This window comes from Leguminivora glycinivorella, chromosome Z (assembly GCF_023078275.1).
Source record: "Leguminivora glycinivorella isolate SPB_JAAS2020 chromosome Z, LegGlyc_1.1, whole genome shotgun sequence".
In the NCBI taxonomy this organism is placed as follows: Eukaryota; Metazoa; Arthropoda; class Insecta; order Lepidoptera; family Tortricidae; genus Leguminivora; species Leguminivora glycinivorella.
In genome coordinates, this window is record NC_062998.1 from 4,916,990 (window position 1) to 4,941,384 (window position 24,395).

General features: G+C 39.1%; 1 protein-coding gene across 1 annotated transcript in view; it reads right to left on the reverse strand.

Annotated features, from left to right (window-relative positions):
- The window catches only part of LOC125241645 (neurogenic locus Notch protein-like), a 175,659-nt gene that overhangs the window by 16,536 nt on the left and 134,728 nt on the right, over nt 1-24,395 (reverse strand). Inside the window, 15 exon segments of the mRNA XM_048150211.1 lie at nt 60-205; nt 838-879; nt 882-1,007; nt 1,010-1,068; nt 1,642-1,798; nt 2,500-2,613; nt 3,579-3,685; nt 4,348-4,500; nt 5,989-6,127; nt 6,539-6,706; nt 7,006-7,127; nt 8,106-8,220; nt 16,904-17,086; nt 17,969-18,124; nt 19,089-19,282. Coding sequence (XP_048006168.1) covers nt 60-205; nt 838-879; nt 882-1,007; nt 1,010-1,068; nt 1,642-1,798; nt 2,500-2,613; nt 3,579-3,685; nt 4,348-4,500; nt 5,989-6,127; nt 6,539-6,706; nt 7,006-7,127; nt 8,106-8,220; nt 16,904-17,086; nt 17,969-18,124; nt 19,089-19,282 — 1,981 coding nt within the window.

Consider the following 24,395-nt stretch of genomic DNA (forward strand, 5'->3'; position numbering starts at 1 on the left):
GCGTCTGCGCGTGTTTTGTATTCCGAGAGGTTACTGTGAACGTAGATATTTGAACGTACCTGGTTGCAAGTGGCCCCGTTCATGCAAGGGCGAGACTGGCACTCATCGATATCGATCTCGCACAGTTTGCCCGCGAACCCGCTTGCGCATACGCAGTTGTAGTCGCCTATGCTGTCGAGGCATGTTGCTCCGTTCTGACAGGGGACTGTGGAAAGAGACAAAATATTAGAGAAATTTTAAAACTACATACCTTTTTTGGTAATATTTATCATTAATTTCCGAACGGATATAAGACGAAAAAAAGAGTACATAAACAAATCTAATAGCAAAGATACTGAATCATATTATAGAGGGTTAATGTCAAAGTAAACTGTGTAATCACAGTGCATAGACTGCCATCTCTCGATACAAGCTTAAAACTTTTGAACCTCAGTTTTGACAATTTGGCCCATATTGTTCGCATGATATGTGTTAATATGTCAAATATTAATATTAGCGTCATCTAGCTGAGAGTACCCCAAAGGTGTAATGCCATCTAGACCACCGTACCTTTTTCTCTAGGGCTCTGAGGTACGTTTTTTTCTTAGACTTTATCTGTCCATACGGAGTTATATATGTCTTTGATAAGCTACAAGTGGTATCAATGACCAAATATTATTTGGTACTTAGCTCTTTACAATGCACAGTACATAATTTAAAGCTAGCGTAAGTTCAATGTTTAAATACAAACTAAGATCCTCTAATTCATTTTGAATTCGTATTATCATGTCTTTATAGCTTGGATAAGTTCGCGCGTGAATGACTCAATACAGCTTATAAAAATTAAATAAAACTTACAAGATGCACAATCGTCCGTGTTGATCGCGCAATCCTTCCCTCGTATCCCCTGGCGCACACGCACGTATAACTGCCACCAGTATTGACACAAGTGGCGCCGTTGTGGCAAGGAGAGGTAGCGAAGCATTCGTCTATGTCTCGCTCGCAGAGTGCCCCGGTCCAGCCGGCGGGCATTGGCAGTTGAATTCGGCGTAGGACGCCTCGGCCACACAGCGACCGCCGTGGCGACATCTGTGGAACAAATGTTGTGTTAGTTATGTGTAACTGGCTGGAAAGAAGATTAACCTACAGATGGAAGAAAAAAAATATTGTTAAGCATATGAAAAGATAGATATGAGTAGGTAGGTTTCACAAAACGTCAAACAAGTCTGTGCGAACACACTTCAGGTATCTAAATGCGAAAGCCGAAGGCCGAGCTCCGCGTAGGGCCGAAGGCTCGTAGCGATTCTTGTTAACTTGGTTACTCTGTTTTGAATTGTAAGTTGCTTCGAGATTAACTATCAAACTATAATACACATGAGGGAATATATATGTCATGTATGTAAGCTACGTTTATAATAAACGCAAAGATATAAAACACTACATTGATACATTTTAGAAAAAAAGAGGTCCACCTCTTAAGTTATCGTTACACGGGTTGTTACACGGGTTTTGAAACAGTGTTGACGACCAATGAGGTAACTTACTGATTAGGCGTGTGCAGTTGCGTCCGGAATGTGGCGGTGCACATACGCATCTGTAGCCGTTCGATACACCACCCACAGTTACACGGGTTACCATTGGGATAGTAGTCAGATAACTTACTGGTTAGGCGTGCAAGGGTCCAGCGTATCCTCACAGTTGCGGCCAGAATGTGGCGGTGCACATACGCATCTGTAGCCGTTGACTAGGTCGATGCACGAGCCACCGTGGAGACACGGGTTACCGGCGCAGTCGTCGATGTTCGTCTCGCAGTTCACACCTGGAAATAACATATTTTATAGATCCATATTAAGATAATACAGAAGGAACATGGTAACCACAGAATTATATTTAGAAGAAACAAGTTCATCTATTTGTATGCCGGCCGAGCGTGTCAGATTTTGTACTGTTGTTGTTACTTGTCTGTGATTTTAAATATGTCTCAGTGCCCTTGAGTGGAGCAATCTCCAACTCGTGCGGTCTTTTCCTTCACCTTCTGATACGACATGACCTGAACCTTTTCTTTAATTTGTTTCTTAAAAAACTACACAGGTTTTAATATTGGGAGCAAAAACATTGTAATTGGTGCTAATTTCTTAGTAAATAATAGATAAATTAAAAGCTAATATCGACGACAACAACGTACAAGGCGAAATCTGCGATTTTTTTTTGTAGCAGATAGCACCTTGTACGTTGGTGGGTAAGGTGCAATTTTCTGCAAAAAATAATTGCAGTTTGCACCCTATATGTTGTTGTCGTCGATATTCTTATTTGTGAGTGTGTTTAGTAAAACGTCCCACTTTGTCGGTTACCATTAAGGCGAGATTTACTTAAATCTTTACATGAATAAACTGACAAAGCGGCTTTATAGCAATCGACGAAGTGGGACCTTTTCTCGTGCACACTCACATTTGTACCTGACGCCGTAAGTACGACACTACGACATAAGCTCATAACAGAAAGCATTGAAAATGCGCTCACCATTGAATCCCAGAATGCAATCACATTTATACGCGTTGAGCCGGTCGTGGCACGTACCGCCGTGCTGGCAAGGATTCGAACTGCATTCATCTATGTCGCGCTCGCAACGTTGACCTGAAACGTGGGGTTGCATTACTGTTCTGTGACTGTATTGTGTAAACTGTCAAGACTTGGGGAGTTCTTACTACTATCGTACAGATGTAGTGCGAAAAGAATTTCCATCGTATTGTTATGGAAACGTACGAACGTGTCATGATATTTCAGTCCATTTCAGTATAAGATGTACTGACATTGACTGAACTAGCATGACAAATACGAACGTTTCCGGATTCCCACTACAACTGTACTCACTTTAATGTCAGTAAAGTTTAAGAGATTTTTTTTGCATTAGCAAGCTAATGTAGGCATTTATAAGATTCTTAGTGGTTCTGTCGCTGAGTATACAGAGTGGGGCCTGTAACAAAGGCGAAGAATTGAACTGTAGGCTATTCTCCTTATACTGATCAACATTTGTTCAGTGACTTTTAAAAATTATGAAGTCTTTAAATTTTTAATTTTTCATACAAAATAAATATTAGCTTCAATGTACGCAATTATTGTTGTCATTGACGTTGTCTGTCACACTTTAGACTTAACAGAATTCGCAATACATTACCTCTTAGAAAAAACTTTCAAGGGTGATAAAAATCAAAATACAAGTTATTTTTAAAAGTCGCCGAACAAATGTTGATCCGTATAAGGAGAATAGCCTAGAGTTCAATTCTTCGCCTTTGTTACAGGCCCCACTCTGTATTTTACCTGATTGCAGATGGCGCTATTTGCTGATACTGTCAAAATTCGTACATTTTTTAAACATAAAAATCTATTTTGGCAACATGCTGTATTAAATACCAACAGACAGTGGTCTTGCAGTGGTATTGGCGATATAATGTGTGCTTAATGAGGCAAAAATGAAGGAGAAAAGGCACAAGTACAATAAATTTATGACTTTTTGTTTCTATCTTCAGCTTTACACACTTGATGTACGATTTGTGCTTAAACTTTTCAGAATTATACACTTGACAATTAGTAGCCCATACCTCCGTATCCAGGTAGACAATGGCAGATGAACTGGTTAACACCGTCCTCGCAGGACCCACCATTGATACAAGGGTTGGACGCACACTCGTCAACATCCGACAGACATCTGAAAACAAACATACAGTTAATAATCATAGACAAGACAGCTATACGAAAAGTCAATGCAGTCTTACCGTGGAAGGACTAAAATTGAAAAAAAAAAGATGAAAAATTCGCATTATAATTGAAAAACGAAAAGTTATATCGTTAGTGATAGCAAAATATATTTTTAAACTACAGTACAATCAGATTTAGGCAATTCGGCCGAATCCCAACCAAATCCCCGATCACTGCTCACAAGACAGTATTTTTGATCAATTTTGAACAAACGGAAAAGTCCGCTAACGATACTTTAAATTTTTATATTGAAGGAATAAAAATGGAAACATTTACGCCTCCGGCGGGACTCCTTTTTAGCTCGGCCTCACATTCGCGTTTTGAGAGCGTAGGCGGAGCGTTAGCGGAGCGCAATGATAGCCGTGCGTCGGACGAATGGCGTTGCGCCCAGCGGACGCCAGCGGGAACTAACGAGCGCGGATTGCGAGCGGAATGCGCGGGCATTCAGTGCGTATTTCGCTTCGCTATCAAAACGCTGTATGTGTGGCGGAGGCTTTTAATATAAAAGCTTAAAGTATTTTTGATGATGGTGACGTCCTCTTATCCTTCATCTCAGGGACACAGGGCTCTAAGAAGCAATCTCCATTTGACAGAATTGCTATAATAATTTACCTGGCATCGTAATATCCTCGCGGGCACTCGCAGCGGAAGCCGTTGACTCTGTCGATGCACTTCCCGCCGTTCGCGCAAGGGTTCGACAGGCATTCATTGATGTTCGTCTCGCAGTGCTGGCCCGTGAAGCCGGGGATACACTCGCACGTGTACCTGCGGGTACACGGGTTCGGTAAACAGACTTAACCTCGTTCAGATGCAGTGCCAAAAGGGTTTGTTCGTATTTTATCTGGAAACGTTCGAATTTGTCATGCTAGTTCAGTCAATGTCAGTAAATTTTGTACTGAGACTGACCGAAATAGCATGACATGTTCGTACGTTTCCATAACAATACGAAGGCAAATCTTTTCGCAATTAATGTAATTTGCACAGCCATCAAATACCGCAATGTAATAAAACATAGGTATGCCAGTACGGTACGAGCGTGAAAAAGGGGCCCTAATTATAAGTCTATATAATTTAAGTTTTGATTAGCATTTTATGTGTAACTATTGCCACTTAGCTAGGTCCACGATGAACGTTACTTATTCTTATTAGTACAGACTGTTTGCGATCAATCTATTTAAATAAAAACAATTGTTTGTCGATTGAATATAATCGTTTTTGGCGTTGATTCTAATTGTAGTCTTATCTTAGGTAGTCGGGTATATAAAAGTTTTTATTCTAAATATATTTTTAAATCTAGTATAAAAAGCCATGCGTTGCTATTATTTGAACAAAGATTATCTGAAAATTATTAGTAAAGAGCAAGGAAATTTTACCGAAACAATATTTCCCGAATGAATGTGCATTAGGTAATCGATATAAATATTACAGGGCATAAATAATGATGCGAACTAAAAAGATGAAGTGTTTAGTCAAATAGTGTGTTAAATACAATTGATTTTCGACTAAAATAATCATCTATTGAAGTATCATCATGCAGTTATCAAATACTATTTTTAGTAAAACACCATGCGAACTACTATTTTGGAAGAACTTACTCGAAGTAATTGCTGCGTGTAAAGAAAAGAAAGATAATATTAGAAACGTGATAGTACAAATAAATATAAAGCGAAAAGGGTGTTAAATTCGCTTGTGAGAAAAAATCAAGCAGATTTTTAACCATAACCCCATTGACAATGCATGCATTTTATTAAGCCCATGTCACACTACAACTTAGTCGTCAAGTCGTAAATTAGGCCATGTGAAAACTGTGTTTTTTTTATCAAAAAATCATTTTGAGATTCGAGTAGCTTTACCTACCCCCATTGACCTTGCAAGTTCACTAATACCATAAATTAAATATAAGATCATACCTTCCCATACATTAAAATGTGACCGCCTAAGAACGCGCATACACTAAACCACACATAGATGGCGCCGCAAAAAAATGCCTTGTTGCTGTCGATTATTTGTAGATTGACGTTAAATGTCACTTTCGATACATAAATCTATGTCAAAAGAGACACTTAAAGCCATCTATAAGTATAATCGAAAGCTACAAGACATTTTTTTTTGTTCTTGTTCTTAGGCGGTTCGCATTTTAATGCATGGGATGGTATAATCTTATATTTAATCTATGCTAACACAGATACACGGGTGTACCCGAGTAACGCGACACAGATACCCGTGTAACACGGGGTAGACACGTGTGCGTACCTGTTGATTCCATCGATGCAGGTGGCCCCGTTCCTGCATGGATTCGAGTAGCACTCATTGACGTTGATCTCGCAGTTTCGTCCCGACGTCCCGGGCTTGCAGCGGCACTGGTAGCCGTCGATTAAGTCTTCGCAGTGGCCTGGGGACAAAGGTTTATTGAGAACAGTTAATTTCGACTAAAACTATATGGATGGGATTGGGGTGGGAGGAGGTTACCTTAGTTGTCCAAGACCGGAGTAAATGGAGAAATATGATTCGAGCCCTACACCCAGCACAGAGGGTAACAGGATGTAAAGAATAAAGAAGAAGATGAAAACTGCCTGTTCTAAAATTTTAGCATCTTATCCTAAAGTAAATGCAATATGTAACTTATTTTGTCGTTTATTGCAGCGAAACGTTTCTGGACATCTCATATAATGTAGGTTAACAAGATTGATTTTCCACCAGAATGGACATAATCAATATTACGGGGTGGCAGTTACACGGGAAACTGTTGTCTCAGTCAATGCACTAGCTAATGCTTTATTTATAACTATAGCAGTCAACTCACCTCCGAACTGACAAGGGTTGCTCTCGCACTCGTTAATCTGCGTCTGGCACACGCGACCCGTGTACCCAGGGTGGCAGTTACACGTGAAACTGTTGTCTCCGTCGATACACTCGCCGCGGTGGCACGGCGCTGAGAGACAGTCGTTGATATTCGTTTCGCATGACATTCCTGCAAAAAAATAGTAAGTAATTATTTCTTAAGAGCATTAAAATCTATATTTTGCTCATTATTCATATTATTGGCAACTCCAATGTAGGTTCAACTGGGTAAACGCGTATACCTAAATGCATGTTAAGAGAAATGACACGCACGTAACCCGCGTACCGTGTACTGCATACGATATTTAAATGTATATGCAACGACGGAGAATGATGACGGAAATGGCACATTTTTTTAAATTTCAAGTCATAACCCTGTGTACGTAAGTCGAATCTAAACATACTGCAACAAATACATTGCTCGCTTACCCGTGTAACCTGGCGGGCACTCGCACGTGTATGCAGCAATGGAGTCGTGGCACGTGCCTCCGTTGCGGCACGGGCTGGATGCGCAGTCATCGATGTTCACTTGACATCTGGCACCGGTGAATCTGTAAGAAAATAACGATTAAATACTGTACTAAATCATTTCGTATAGGCACTGTAAAGAGACTGGTGGTCGGTTGAAGGAACGAAAAGGAAGGGGGAAGCTAAGAATTAAGTCCAAAATGTCTTACATACAGTGTAAACTCTATATAACGGCACTGAAGGGACTGTGCATATTATGGCGTTATAGAGAGTTGCCGTTAAGTGGAGAGAAGAAAAATCGGAATTAGAAAAAGAAAAAGTTTATTTCAGAATAGTGTTAGTAGTAATATACGTTAGTCATGGTCAAAAACGGCCTACACATGGAAGCAATTCCAATTTGTAAACAAAAGAACCAATTTTTTAGAAAGTTCGGGACGCTTGATGCCGACGTCGAGTTTATTGCCGGCTAGGATAACAAAGCGACAAAAGAACGTACACAGCTGCGCAGTTTTTACTAATTTTAGCAACTTTAAAGGTACTTTTTATTACTTAATTGTTGCCGTTATTGCCGTTATTGAGAGTGGGTGTGATGCTATGTAGAGTGTATCATTGTATGGTAGACAAGCTAAACCAACCAAAGTCAATTGGTTTCGACGCTTTAGAGAGTGTGCCGTTAAATCGAGTGACGTTACATGGAGTTTACACTGTATCTATTTTGATGGTGACGTTAGTGATATAGATATACGATAGACACACCGCCAGGTACACGGGTACACCCGTGCAACCCTGTGTTAGAATGCACGTGATACACTATCGACGTTTGTGATATTTCTACTTTACACTACCCCAATAACAATATAGCCAATAGAAGATTATTTAAAGCCATTTATAGTGACCAACCAGCGAGTCGAGACGTGATCCGTGTACCCGTAATACGTGCATGAGTGATCCGTGTACCCGTAATACGTGCATGAGTGACTCGTGTACCCGTAACACGTGTGTGAGTGACCCGGGTACCCGTGACACGTGAGAGTGACTCGGGTTTGACTGACTTTACTTACCCAATAACGCAGTTACACCGGAACGCGTTGATCATATCGTGACAGACGCCGCCGTTCAGACAAGGGTTGTTGGCACACTCGTCTATTTCTACTTCACATTGTGTCCCCGTAAAGCCTGTAACAAAAATTATACATTGTATTACAAATCTATATTGGTTATTACACAAAAGGGAAAAATATTACAAACTTTGTTTCTCAAAATAGGACCGAACGAGTTCATGACAGTTAGTGATGTGCAAGTTGCGGAAACTTTCCAAAAAAATCTTAAATTTCTTGAAATATTCACGAATTTTTGGCAAAAAATAAAAGGAATTTAAATTTATGAAATGGAAAGTTTCCATCCACACAATTGTCCAGTAATTGCCATGACACACCATCAAAGTTTGATTAAAAACATAAAAATGTCCAAATTATAAGAAAACACGCTGTTTCTACCAACAGAGTTTGTGATTAAAAACCTAAAAAGTGCTTTATCACAACATTATAAATTCAATACCGATTTACTTCTGATTCTAATAAAAACCTCATATCCATACTAACATTATAAATTCCCATTTATTTAATGTGTATGTCTGTTTGTTTGTCCGTCTTTCACGGCAAAACGGAGCGACGAATTGACGTGATTTTTTAAGTGGAGATGTTGATGAAAGCCTTGAAAGGATGGAGAGTGACTGGCTACTTTTTGTCTCTTTCTAACCCCCTACTTCCTTAAAATAGGGGGGGGGGAGTTTGTATGGAGAATTTCGCAATTTTAGAATTAAAGGAGCGAAGTCGAGCTAATTCAATAATAAATTTTAATTAGGTACAGTATGTAAAACATTTTCTTTTAAGAACGCCTATACAAGAACAGTTACGACCGAAATATGCCTATAAATTAGCAAAAATAGTGTTCAATAAGATCTTAGAAGTGATAAATATAACCAATATGGCCACTAGGCGATATTTACTATCCTATTTGAACTATCAACTTAATAGAAAGTTAGAAAAACAAACTAGCCGTATGACCAAGCTACCAGACTAATTGAGACCGGACTCATCTAAACATTCCACTGACTTATAGTTGTATTTCAACCTTATAATCATACTTTAAAACTTAAAATTCTATAACATTCACATTATATGCCCTTCCGTCGAATAAACACGCGAAAATCTACCCAGTCGTGCGAGAAACAGACCGCGTTATTGAGAAACGAGTCAAAACCAGTGTTCGAACGAGCCCTTATAAAGATACCATGTTACCTTTTCGCAAAACTTGTATTTTATCCAAGGCAACGGAGCGCACAATTTGTAAAACGGCTTACATCTCACACTTCCACACTTGCAAAAGCAATTTTACGACCTCAAATATAAAGTTTTAACTTTAAAACGCTTCAGAGAAAGATGCGAAATTTCTGAGCGCTCGCGATCAATATTTTAAAAGTGGCCACTTTTATCGGAAACTCCAAATTTGGAATGTGGTCTCGGAAGACAAAGTTATTCGTGCCGGTGGGGAAAAAATGAACTAAGGTTTCCACGTATTGAATCGCGAGAGCCGCGGTCGTTAGCAGCGCCTCGAGTAACGGCAAATGTAAAGTTGTAAAAAAGAACTGTAAGGTCTGAACGAAAAACTCAATTTATATTGAAATTTCAATGGCTTTCTTATACTATCATCAATTAACATTCATCACAAAGTTCCAATAATTGAATTTTACTTCTTTTGCACGGCGAAAGTACCATTTTATCAAAATTGCTTCCAGATTACCTTTCCATTTTTCATAAAGTATGTGTCGTGTAAGTATAGAATTCGCCTAGTTGTTGATAAGAGTGCAATTACTTGTAAATGCCAGGCGGTGTAACAATAATTGTTATTACGCCATTTATTTCTATAACCGACACGGCTTATTGGAAGGAGGGGGCGCGCCTGCGCGTCTCAAGTTACAAGACATTCGAACTAATAATAAAATCATACTTACATACAATCACCCCTGTATCCCATAAAGGGGTAGGCAGAGCACATGAACTATTAAGTTTCAGTGCCACTCTTGGCAAAAAGGAGTTGAAAGAAATCCAAATTGTGACATTGCAGTGAAGGTTGCCAGCCTCTCGCCTACGCCACAATTTAACCCATATCCCACAGTCGACTTCTACGACACCCACGGTAATAAAGGGGGGTGGTGAAATTCTTAACCCGTTACCATACGGGTATCAATATTAATATCAATAAGCTAGGTATCAAGAGTATGTAAGACCACTTAGTTAGTCATTTTTTTAGTATAAAAAAAGTTAGTCTTTGCGAAAACATTTTAAAGTCGCTAATTCTTTTTACATTTAGGGCCGTTTAAAACGGACTACAAACCAACTGCAACATGTGGAAAGTAGAAAGAAGGAGGAACATCTCGGGATATTTTTGCGACTTCCTCCAGATTTTCCTCTTTCTTTCTACACTCCCTCCCAAGTACGCTTATGTCACTGACAAGATATCGAAATTCGCGCCCCGCCGCCATTCCTGCCTTGCGCCTGAGTACAACTGTCACGATTTTGGATCACAGGCCGCTGTGCGCATGTCCGCCGCATGATAATGCGCGTGCCTGTGTTTACACACACACACACACACATATAGAGGCTAATATTATTGCTATACTGTCATTGTCTAGGCAATGTTTTATTAATGTTTGGCTACTTGGTAAAGATCTGAGATAGTTTAGATTAGATGTCTGGTGATTACTAACTTATATGAATGTTAATAAATGTATTCAGCTCAAGTTTAGTACTGTACTCATATGTAAAAAAATCTTTAAGCGTGGTCAATAATTATCTGTCAGTTTATTCAACTGCACATGTCAAACTTATAACACCCCGTCGTTTTTGCGTCGGGGGTTAAAATACTACTTTTTAGGGTTCCGTAGTCAGCTAGGAACCCTTATAGTTTCGCCATGTCTGTCTGTCCGTCCGTCCGTCCGTCCGTCCGTCCGCGGATAATCTCAGTAACCGTTAGCACTAGAAAGCTGAAATTTGGTACCAATATGCATATCAATCACGCCAACAAAGTGCAAAAATAAAAAATGGAAAAAAATGTTTTATTAGGGTACCCCCCCTACATGTAAAGTGGGGGCTGATTTTTTTTTTTTCATTCCAATCCCAACGTGTGATATCTCGTTGGATAGGTATTTAAAAATGAATAAGGGTTTACTAAGATCGTTTTTTGATAATATTAATATTTTCGGAAATAATCGCTCCTAAAGGAAAAAAAAGTGCGTCCCCCCCCTCTAACTTTTGAACCATATGTTTAAAAAATATGAAAAAAATCACAAAAGTAGAACTTTATAAAGACTTTCTAGGAAAATTGTTTTGAATTTCATAGGTTTAGTAGTTTTTGAGAAAAATACGGAAAACTACGGAACCCTACACTGAGCGTGGCCCGACACGCTCTTGGCCGGTTTTTTTTTGTATGTAAAAACGGAGTGTACATAGATTTAGCCAAATGTCCTATACTCTGACAAGTTTTAGTAATCAGTTAGCATTTTGTTAGCCATAGCGGGCGTGGTCACAGCACCGATTCCCAGCGGGCAATTTGCTAGACCTGATGATTGTCATTCACTGTGAGGGTAGGGTTTACGACTAACAGTTTTAGCAGCGATAATGTAGGGTTACTATAAACTCCAAGTCATAATAAATAACATAAAAACTTATTGCCAAACGTTCTATTCTCTGACGAGTTCTAGTAATCAGTTAGCATGTTGGTTGCCGTAGCGAGGGTGGTTACCGCGCCGATACCCCGCGGGCAATTTGCTAGACCTGATGATTCTCATTCACTGTGAGAGTAGGGCTTACGACCAACAGTTTTAGCAGCTATAGTGTAACAGGGTTACTAAGCTCCATGTCATCATAATAAACATGTAAGAGCCTAACTCCGCTGAACACCTCAAACGGCGCAAATATGCAGCACTTGATTTTAATGTTTGAGCCGTTTGGGGCGGGCCGTGGCGTTCAGGTGCTCACGGTATTTTTAAGGAGCTAGCGAAGCGCCTCGTCGATGTGACAGGAGACAAGAAGGATGGCACTTACCTAGCGCAATGTATAGGCATTGTCGTCCAACGTGGCAATGCTGCCAGCTTTCTTGGCACCTTGCCACAAGGAGCGGATTTAGAGCCGATTTTTTACTTATAGTTATTATTCTCTTTATTTATTTTAAGTCTTTATAGTTTATCAATAAAGTTTTTTTATTGAAACTTACATCACATGACAATTATATTATAATAAAATAAAAATTAAAATTAAATTAAACTAAATAAATCTAAAATTAAACTAAAGTAAATCTAAAAACGGCCCCTGTGGCATAGTAACGAAGACAGTCTTTATAGTTATTATTATAATTAAATTTACTGAGGTTATTATAGTTTTTAAGTTAGTTTTAATACATTTATAAAGCCTACCTAGGTATACTGGATACAATCCAGGTGGATAATATCGAGGCGAACGCCTTATTACGTTTTTACATTATTTGATCCGATATCTGATGAAGGACCGATATCCTATACTTTAAACATCCGATGTCGGATCGGATAATGTGGAAACGCTCTTAGACCTAGCTACCCCGTCACTGCAGTAGGTACCCGTTTCAATTTCTTAACGGTGTGTTATAAAACTTATAAAGACAAAATAAGTATTTTGGAGTCTAAGAGCTAACCTTTGACTTTATTTTTGCATATTTTGTAACCGTAATCATTAACTGTGACTATTGATTACCGATGAGGCTCTTTTAAGATTGTAAAATTAGTATTCGTTTTAATCATTCATAGTTGAATCCAAACTTTGAAAAAATTAGTTTGGTTATTCATTTTAATGTTTGTAAACGAACAAAAGACACCAGTACCTAATAATCACAAGCAAGTACTAATCATAACTAATCTAGTTAGAGCGTAACATAAAAACCTGTTAGCACCACCCCTAATAGAGACCTAGTTCCCATGGCAATGTGAACGCCCGAGCATTGTCTCCAACGCGGAAACGGTCTCACCAACCCGATGCTTTAAGACCACTGGTTAAAATCCAGAATCAAACAGTAAAACAATTGACGACTATACAGTTTAGGTACTAAATATAGATACGGACCAAGTGCCATAAAGATATATTCACAGCCAAAGTACAAGTAATAAAGTCGTGTATACATATATTTAGCGCGCTGTCCGCATCTATATTTAAAATTCTGACTGTACTCTTCGGTCTTCGCTCTAGGGTTGCCTTTCGCAGTTATAGGTTCATAGGCTGAGTAAAATCTTGTAGGTTTTGCAATGACTGTCATTATGTTTCAACGGGTTACGTTTACCGACGATTTGTATTCTTTTAGTGGGAACTGTAATTTAATTTCTGCGTTTTACTTTCTTCTGCGCAATACTTGTCAACGACTAATCATCTATCTACAAATCATCGTTCGAACAATAGGAAGGACATAATCGTATTTGTTTACTCATCAATGCGATGTCTGTTTAAACTCAAGACGACCCACAGGATGTCTTCAAAGCAACCAAACATTAGCCGACCGAATCGTAAAACAAACAATTTCGCAACACTTCAACTCGGCCGTATTAACTGCGTTACAATACGAAGAAATGCAAAAGCGCTTCCATATTACGCGAAGCGTTAAGAGATAAATAGTTTGTCAATTGCGTAGGGTCCTGGTAAACCTACAAAATTAAAGAGGTAGAAAGTTTCATATACAAGTTCAGAATGAGCATGCCGCTTCGTTAGTCGGATTCGCGCTTCGGTCGAACGCGTTCAATTATGACTGCTTCCCGATTGATATAACCAGCGTAAATATGCCTTGAAGTCCTATAAGGCTGGTTTTATTGTCATGCTGACCGATCCGCATTGGACTAATATGTTATTAAGTTCAGGGCGTTTTAGAGTGGCGCGGACGACAACATCAACTTGATACAAATTGGTCGTGCGGATCGCTCCGCGTGACCATAAATTAAATATAACCAGATCATACCATCCCATAGATTAAAATGCGACCGCCTACGAACGCGCTTACATTCCACCACACATAGATGGCGCCACAAAAAATGCCTTGTTGCCACCGATTATTTGTAGATCGGCATTAAGTGTCAATTCCGAGCCGTAAATCTATGTCAAAAGTGACACTTAACGCCATCTAAAAATATAATCGAAAGTTACAAGACATTTTTTTTGTGGCGCCATCTATGTGTGGTGGAGTGTAAGCGCGGTCTTAGGCGGTCGCATTTTAATGTATGGGATGGTATGATCTTGTTATATTTAATCTATGGCGTGACACTATAACCAGCCTAACAAAGATTGATGATTCTTATAATGGTTTATCATAAAAATGGCTCGGTAAGAGATAGCGAATGAGTCGAACCTGTCCGGCGGCACAGCTATGGGCACGCATTTATTTTTTATGCGATACATAATGTCGCGAAGGGCTTTGCTCCCGCGTTTTTTCTAGAATGTTATGGGACGTTGACTTCGACCCCTGCGTTTCAGTTCAGTGGTTGGACGTATGTATTACGGGCTTAGGGCCGGTTGCATCAAACCGTCTGTCACCGTTAAAGCGTTCGTTAAATTTTATTGTATGGGAAGTTCCATAGACATTTGCTGCGCGACGATGATGTGTCTGTCAAATGTGGTTGATGCAACTGGCCCTTATTATGAATTGATTATCTATTTGTACTTTCAAGTATACTTTAATAGGATCAATAAATAATTTGTACATTTTCGTGTAAAACATTTGTGGCGTTATCTGCGTAAAGGGACCTTATTGTCGGAGGCGTTTACGTCCCGCGGCGTCGTATTTGTATACGAACATCGTTCATAAGGTCCCTTTACCCAGATAACGTCACATTTGTCAGTTAACCAAACAAATACAAACCAAATTGCATCTGTGACTGAGCGACCAGTCTTTACCCTTCATAGGTACCTATTTGGTCGTGTGATCCGAAGGACATAGCATAGTGTTTATCAAACATCATCATATTTCAAAGCCACAGACCAACCCCTATAGACATCTATTACAAGACGACTCGCGGTGGCCAGCCTTCCTAGTATTTGCACTGATATACGCGCGGGCGCTCGCCGTGCCCGATCAGTATCGACCAAGTAACAGACCCGAAAGCAGCGCGTGTTTTTCGCACAAAAAAATTGGAAAAGGGTATTTTGATGCCTTAAAGATGTCCACCTGTAGTGTGAAATGGTGTGGAAAGGTAACAAGAAGCTCAAATTTAAAAACAGACGGCATTACATTCCACAAATAAGTCATATTTATAATTTATTCAGAGCCGGCATAGGTCAACTTACATTGGCCACTTACGCGTCAGTAGAGGGACAGTCATACTTCTGTCCCTTTTCATCTGGCGCGACTGCCCGCCGTCCTTGAAACGGCCAATCACAGCGCGCTTAACACATTCCCCGCCCGCTCCTCGCACCCCAAACACTGGTGACTCGTATCGCGAACCAAATATACAAGACTGCCACTCTATAGGAGGTTCTCTGTGTTCAAAGCAGTCGTGCCAGTACCTGTGCCATTTTTTTCAAAGTTGTCCACCCAAACAAAAGTTGTTAACAAAAATTGTAAATACCTATAAACATCGCTCTTTATCGATAAGACCGCCTCTTGTTTTACCTCTTAAGTTGTTGTTTATACTTGCTAGTATGTTGTTTCGTGTATTGAGGTGTGCAATAAAGAGTATTTGTATTGTATTGTATTGTATTGTAACATCTACAATAGTAGGTATGGAGACGTAGTCTCATGATCTTAAAATATCAAAAGGTCAGACCAACTTTAAATTAGTTGTATAACAGCGTTAATTTCTAAACAGTGCCTGCCGGCCAAGCCGATATGACAATAGTTGACGCTAGACGCCGATCGAACCGCAGCCTGGCTCTGTCGCGCCAATACGGAAGAGAGAGAGCTAATACGATAACGATATTATAGTAATTGTTTGTGCATTTGGCTACGTACCTCGTCTCATAATCAACAGTTATAGAGCAATATACTAGAGAGCACTCAGGAAATATGGCGCGCGCGTCAAGATTTATATTGCCATAAACTTGTGACCAATTATCGGAGGTTCGTCGTATATCTGTTGTGACTAGTTATGTTGTGATTGCACTAGTTTAGTACTGGGTTTCTTGGATTTATTATCTTTTGAATATATGGATATACGTAGTAATGATTTTTCTTTAAGTCAATGCTTCATTATTTTTATAACACTCTATCTTGCACCGCGAAACCTTTAAAAATCACCTACCAAGTCCAAAAATCATCAAGGCATTTGTGCCGGCATGGGTGGCTCTCGCACTCGTACACTTAAATCTCGCACCGCAATTTATTTAATAATCACTTACCAGGCATGCAGACGCATCTAAAAGTCCCAGGATCGTCAAGGCACGAACCCTCGTTCCGGCAGGGATGGCTCTTGCATTCGTACACTTAAATCTCGCACCGCGATTTTTTTTAATAATCACTGGCCAGACATTCAAACGCAAGTTACGTAAGCCTTTTTTCCAACCGGGATGGCTCTCGCACTCGTACACTTAAATCTCGCACCTTATTTTTTTTAAATAATCACTTACCAGGCATGCAGACGCATCTAAAAGTCCCAGGATCGTCAAGGCACGAGCCCTCGTTCCGGCAGGGGTGGCTCTCGCATTCGGACACTTAAATCTCGCACCGCGATTTTTTTTAATAATCACTGGCCAGACATTCAAACGCAAGTTACGCAAGCCTTTTTTCCAACCGGGATGGCGCTCGCACTCGTACACTTAAATCTCGCACCGTATTTTTTTAAATAATCACTTACCAGGCATGCAGACGCATCTAAAAGTCCCAGGATCGTCAAGGCACGAGCCCTCGTTCCGGCAGGGGTGGCTCTCGCACTCGTTCACGTTGGTCTCGCATCGGGGGCCGGTGAAACCGACGGAACAGTTGCAGGCGAACGACCCGGGCGTGTTTACGCAGAGGCCGTCGTGTTCGCATGGCGATCCTGAATAACAAAAGATTATAATGAAAACACAGAATACTGTAAATTTATGTTTACCAAGCAAAGTATGGCCTTGAATGTTTGCTCAAAGAAAGAAACGCTCGTCGTGTGCCATCTCTCATAAAAATCTGTATACTAAAAACGCACGCATCTAGTGTGCACAGTTCTTGATCGCCGATTCTATTATTTTGTCTCGCCCTTCGCTCAGTGATGTTTCAAGAGCGCGCAGAACAACTTAGTTCCCGCACTTCATCTTTGACCACTGACGGTTTTGCGGCGTGCGAATTTGATCACACATTCGATATTCAGTAATTAAAGGTTAAACAGCAGTTCCTGTGCCCGAAATCGGTCAAGATAAAAATAGACGATGATATATCTTTCTTCTCACTCGTAGAATATCCTCAGCAGTCAAACCTATTGTAACCTGACCAGTAGGACATACGTAAGCCAGTAAAGGTACAGTCAATCAATTGGAATCCTAGGCCACTCTACAACCATGTCAAAATGACAAGCAGTAAGAGATTTCTTACAATCTGATTTAAAACGTCACTGTGATATAGTTCTACAGTAACCTAGGGTTCCAATTGGTTGACTTGACTGTACAATAAGAAACATAGACCACTGTGGCCGATATAAAGTCAGAGACTTCAGTCCACTCACCCTGTTCGCACTCGTTGATATCTTCAGAGCAGTCAATCAATTGGAATCCTAGGCCACTCTACAACCATGTCAAAATGACAAGCAGTAAGAGATTTCTTACAATCTGATTTAAAATGTCACTGTGACATAGTTCTACAGTGGCCTAGGGTTCCAATTGGTTGACTGTACAATAAGAAACATAGACCACTGTGGCCGATATAAAGTCAGAGACTTCAGTCCACTCACCCTGTTCGCACTCGTTGATATCTTCAGAGCAATCCAGCCCTTTATAGCCCGAGGCACAGGAACACGTGTAGGAGCCGTTGATGGGGCTGGTGTCACAAATGGCGTCAGCGTGGCAGGGGTTCGAGGTGCAGGCGTCGTCCAAGTGGCAAAGAAGACCTGGGGAAGAGAGGACATTAGTCGCTGTTAGAAAACATCAGAAGATCTGGAAAAGAAATAGGTGTTGCCCATTGGAAGGCCTAAGAAGGAAGACATTAAAAGACTAGGTAAGAGAAAGTATTAGTCGCAGCAAAACATCAGAACATCTGGGAAAGAAAGGATTAGACATAGCAATTGGTAGAAGGCCTAACGGCCCAGCCACGACATTGGTCTAAGCGCGACAGTGGTGAGCGGCAGCCATACGTGCGAATGAAAAGTCCCATCGCTGTGTTTCGCTCCAATGTCATGGCTGGGCCGTAAGAAGTTAAAAAAGGAAGACATCAAAAGACTTGGGATGAGAGAATATTAGTCGCAGTTGTCAGAAAACATCACGAGAGGATCTGTGAAATGGAGAATATTAGATGTCGGATTGGCAGAAGACCTGGGAAGATGTTACTCGTAAAAGATTAATCAGAGAAAGATCTTCATTGTCACTTGTGGCTGAAAAGACCTGGTAAAAAAATGACTTTAAGACTTCGCAATTGAAAGACCTAGGAAACAAGGCGTTAAAGCATTAAAAGATCTGATCAGTACTTAGTGATCAGAAGACATGAGACTTGAGAAGTGCCAGAAGACCTAAGAAGGAATGCGTTAAGACCAGGGAAAGAAGGAATATTAGACGTCACAGAAGGAATTAAGACCTGGAAAAGAAGGAATATTAGACGTCGCAATTGCCAAAAGTTTTTTGAAGAACGGTGTTAAAAGGTAGTTCATCTGCATCATTGTCGTTTGTCACTTTTATTAAGAGACCTGCGGTTCTACCACGCTAGTGTGATATAGTTTATCGCGTCCGTGCGTCCTTTTCGCACCTTCTGTAAGTGCGATCACACAGCGTGCTAGGCCCGCTGATTCCTTTAAGTAGATTATGATTGTTGTATCATGTCTCTAAAGTAAAAATGACACATGAGAAAAGTTTTTCACTTACCAGTCTTCCCAGGAGTACATCTGCAGTAGAAAGCTCCGACCCTGTCAATGCACGTGGCTCCATTGAAGCAAGCCGCCCCAGCGCAGTCATCAATGTTCACTGAGCAGTCTGGCCCGGTCCACCCGTTCACGCAGATACAGGAGAAGCCACCGACGGAGTTGGTGCATGTCGCGCCGTTCTGGCATACCAGCGGTCTGTGGGAGAGAGGGGATGGTTAGATTATGTCAGTACTACTACGAAACGTACGGTCGGAAGGCATATGTATCGAAGGATCGATAGACTAGAACTAGAGACCTTCAAGCGACTGAATAACATCAGATCAGATCACTCAGGACAGGAGCGAATGGCGAAATCTAATGTCGGAAGCCCAGATTCACTTCGGGTTCCTAAGCGAATTCAGTAAAAGTATATACAGCAGGTAGTAACTACTGTCTTAGTAACTTCTAAATAGCTTGCTTCTGTCTCGAGTTTTGCTTAATAAAAATTTGGCTTAAATAGGCATTCAGGACAAAAAATCGGGAAAAAAAAAGAAAATGACACATCTAGGAATGGCGGGGCAAACAAAGATGGCATCATTTGTCAATCCTTCGTTCGGAAGAACCCCAGTTTGAATGGTGGGACGCTATTCGACTATGACACATAAAGTTTCAGTGTTTACGAGTTTAAATACAAATTAAACTCAGATACTCTCAAAACACGTCTTTGTCGCCACGGCAGTGACAAGATATACACTTTTTTCAACTGTTTACAGCGCGTTGACAACATGATTGCACTTTTTTAATGTTTTATGTTTTTAATGTAATGTTAAATTAGTGGGTAATTTGGTTGGTTTGAATGTTTTAAGAATTTTTAAGGCATTTTCATGAACCCGAAGCGCTTTCGGCTTTTCAACGGTCATTTTAATAAGTATTTAGCATGTTTGTGATATTTAAATTGTTTGTGATTTAGTGTGGCATCCAGTTTCGGAGAAGGGAAATGACCGCGAACGAAATGCCGGGTTATTTTCAACCGACTTTTAAAAACCTGCAAATTGTCAGCCTTTTTGACTGCATTTTTTAAGTTATTGTTATTTAGCATTGAAGATTAAAATTGACTTATTAGATAATACTGCACAAATATTTCACATTCAAAATATGTTAATTGTTAATAATATGGAGTATGGAGAAATAAGACACTTTTACTAAAATGGCTAATGGTAATTTTATTGGCAATTTATGTGAAGGAGTGGCGCTAATCGTCACAAATACATTAATGCTTAATACAGCCGTGCTAACCAATATGACTCCAAAAAAATTAACATAAAAAGTCGTGAATTAGGTTAACCTGGCTATTGAATAGTAAGAAGTTCTTAAAAAATCTTAATACCACAAAGTAGCTAATGTAACAGTGCCATCTACAATAAAACTTGAAAACTAAACAGTGCATTAAAATGTCGACGATGGCGCCATGCGAATTAAAACAATATTCCACCAATAACATAATTGCCCGCCAAATGTCTTAATTATCCGATTGGCTTTTACGAGCAAAATGCATTAGCGCGCTTTACTCAAATTGTGGGTCCATGACCTTGCGACGCCATTTTGAGATTTCAAACTTCGAACTACTGAAAACAGGGGTTCTGAACTTTTCGACCTAAATCTCTCTGGTACATAATTTTTATAGTTCGTTTTTGTAGTGGTGAGATCGTTTTTTTTAGGGTTCCGTAGTCAACTAGGAACCCTTATAGTTTCGCCATGTCTGTCTGTCCGTCCGTCCGTCCGCGGATAATCTCAGTAACCACTAGCACACTCTCAGTAAGCACTAAAAAGCTGAAATTTGGTACCAATATGTATATCAATCACGCCGACAAAGTGGTAAAATAAAAAGTGGGAAAAAATGTTTTGTTAGGGTACCCCCCTACATGTAAAGTGGGGACTGATTTTTTTTTTTTCATTCCAACCCCAACGTGTGATATATTGTTGGATAGGTATTTAAAAATGAATAAGGGTTTACTAAAATCGTTTTTTGATAATATTAATATTTTCGGAAATAATCGCTCCTAAAGGAAAAAAAGTGTGTTCCCCCCTCTAACTTTTGAACCATATGTTTAAAAAATATGCAAAAAAAAATCACAAAAGTAGAACTTTATAAAGACTTTCTAGGAAAATTGTTTTGAACTTGATAGGTTCAGTAGTTTTTGAGAAAAATACGGAAAACTACGGAACCCTACACTGAGCGTGGCCCGACACGCTCTTGGCCGATTTTTTCTCATTGGAAATGCTTTTTGAGTTATGGGAATCTAGGATCGAAGGGACTCACATATTCCGTTATAAACAGGTAAAATGCGATGAGTTTGTTACGAAATAGGTAATAAGTTTAACAAGCAGTTTTCATCCTAATCAAACTAGAATATTATTCAGTATTCAATGTATCATGAAAAGGATTACCTTTATAAACTAAAGGTAATTTCAACTCGACTTATCAAATAAACCGTCAAACGACAATCGATAAATCGTTTGAGAAATATCCGTGGCATTTAAGTCTTATGACCGTAACACGGGAGTTTGCATTAATTATATATTCAAATCTATTCTGATGGACATTTTGATAAGTTACGAGAAACTATAAGTCGAGCCTTATTGGAAATTATTTATTACATATAATATGATTTTTTGTTACATCTCTTTTATGTAGTTGTACAAAACGGTTTTATATTCTTCACTCGTTTAGCACCTTGGCACATTGGATTTTTTTTTGCACATTTTGGCACATTGCTAAGTACTATATCGACAATCATTATAATACCCAGTAGTTTTTTTTTATGTTGGTAGGAGATTGTGTATTCTATTTTTTACATAACCAAGGTCATTTGTTACAAATAATAACTATTAAAAGTCTCTGATCCATTTTTCTCATGACGCAATTATCGAGTGACATTTATATGTTAATGTTCAAAGATTATCGAATTGTCATTAATCTTAAAACGGTAATCGATTGGTCATTGAACAGTTACAAATGTAAAGGCGAAATCATTGTTAAACATAAACAAAGGTAGCGGTAGTTGCAATTGTTTACAGTTTTTTAGAGATACAATATTCTAATTTACTTGAAGTCATGTAAAAAATTAACAGCAGCAGCAAAATCTGTACAACGTTATTATTAGGTGTACATTAAACCTGACTCTATACCAAGAATTTTTGACGATTTAGAATACGTCTAGAAAAATTTCATTCGTTGTATTGAAGAAAGCAATCAGCCCTCCAAACAGTTACTCAGACCAATAATTACGTCATTTTCCATGACTTTTACTATGTAATATACGTCAAAAACTCGTGGTAGGCTCAACTACAAAAAAGAACTGTCCGGTTTGAAAAAAGAACGCTTCCATCGGATGGCGGAAAAAAAGTGAACATGGAAGACATCTGATACTGGCCGAGCATAATCTGTTGCGTCGAGGAACTATCGAGTATTGGGTGACACGATCGACTTGAACACTGAACATACTGAATGAAACTTTGTAACCATCGTTAAAGGCTCTAAATAATGTTTTTGCCTTCATAAAAGATACTGGTTTATCTATGCAGAGAGCACAAAGTTCATAGAGCGACTAAATTGTACACCATTTTTAACTAACAAGAAATTGATTTTTTTGTTACTTATGACCTTATGTTAAGAACCGATTAAAGTGATAGATTTAAAAGAGCTCAAGGTAAAATAGAAGCGTCATGATAACAGTATAATGGCTAATGAAATGAATGAAACAATGTATCGGAGTCGTGTTTGGGATAATTGTAATTGGCATGATGTCACGAGATGCCATTAATTATTTATATGCAATATTCTCTAATTATACCTCCTGCTTAATAGAACGTATAAGGATTAAAAACTTATCGAAAGGGTCAACCAACAAAAATGATTACAACAATGATAAACATTTCTTTTCATCGCGATTTCCATTATGTCTAATAATACTTTTTAAATCAGACTAAATGCAATACTAATTACAACTTATAAATCATTAAATAAAAACTATCCAGAGTCAACCGTGTGTTCTAGTTTAGATCTTACGCGCAAGACATGACGTTGAAATAAGATTAGCCTGTAGGTAACATAGCGCCTTTTTACATTTTCTTTTATAATTCCTAGGAAGTCTAAGCTTGCCAAAGAGATAGTAAACTTTATAAATGACTAGTAAGGTTTAAACTATTGTGTGGGCTGTTAGAAAGATGTACCGTGCGAACGCGGTCGGTAGTTTTTTGCTGATCAGTGTAGAATTAATAGTGATGCCTCACATGTCCAATACAGATGATGTTGATGAGAGATGTAATGAAACGTATTATGTAACTGTAAAGGATTTATGTGTAAATGCCGATGGCATGTGTTGATTTTATTCCTATTTAGTATGTACGTAAAAATATACACATTTAACAATTTTCGAACTTTACTTGTTATTAAATCTTGTAGTCATTCCCAAGATTTTACTTATTTTTTACTGCGAAAATAATTGCAAAGTATTTATTATAGCTTTGTTTATTTTATTATTATACACAAATGGAGACAAATAATCGTTAAATCAAGTTAAATCTACACAAAGTGCTCCAATGAAGGAAACAGTTTTTATTGTTTTTAACCACTATCAAAAGAAAATTAAGGCCGTAAAAAAAATGTCATGCATTTTATTGTCAACCACAGTCTCAAAAAGGTTAACGACCCCTGCTCTAGATGTATGCCTTTGAATATAAATAGAAACGGATATTTCTTGCTACAATATTTGCACAGCGACTTTTTACCTGAGTGACTAAGCCGCTGTATAATACTTTCATTACTTACAAAGTAATCGAGAACCTTAAGGAACTCAATATACGTAAAGATTAAAAAACGGTTACGCATCCTTCCAATCAATATGGCGCCCGATATCAAATTTCAAAAAGGTTCCATTCGAACTTAAAGCTTTTGTGTTACGCTTGAGAATTGGCTAACATTTTAAGGCCAATCCGTTTCAGGGTCCGCTTAATTGGGACAATTTTGCCAAAATCTAATTGCTCTAAAACCCTGAATCTTTTCCCAAAGGGTTAAGGTTTCATATATCTCTTGGTTTGGATGATCCGTCAATTAGGATATGAAGTAATTGCCAAGTAACTGTGCTTGAAGCATGTCGGAGCAGTTTATTGGTGGTCAATAAAAATTGGCCTTAATTGTTTTGGACGTCTGCAATTCCGTTGGCGCTGTAGATTGATTTATCCTGCGATCGCACGGATACACCACAGACCTATCAATGAGGAGGCACACTGACATTTCATCCCGCCAGGCGGCGCCTGTGCAAGTGTT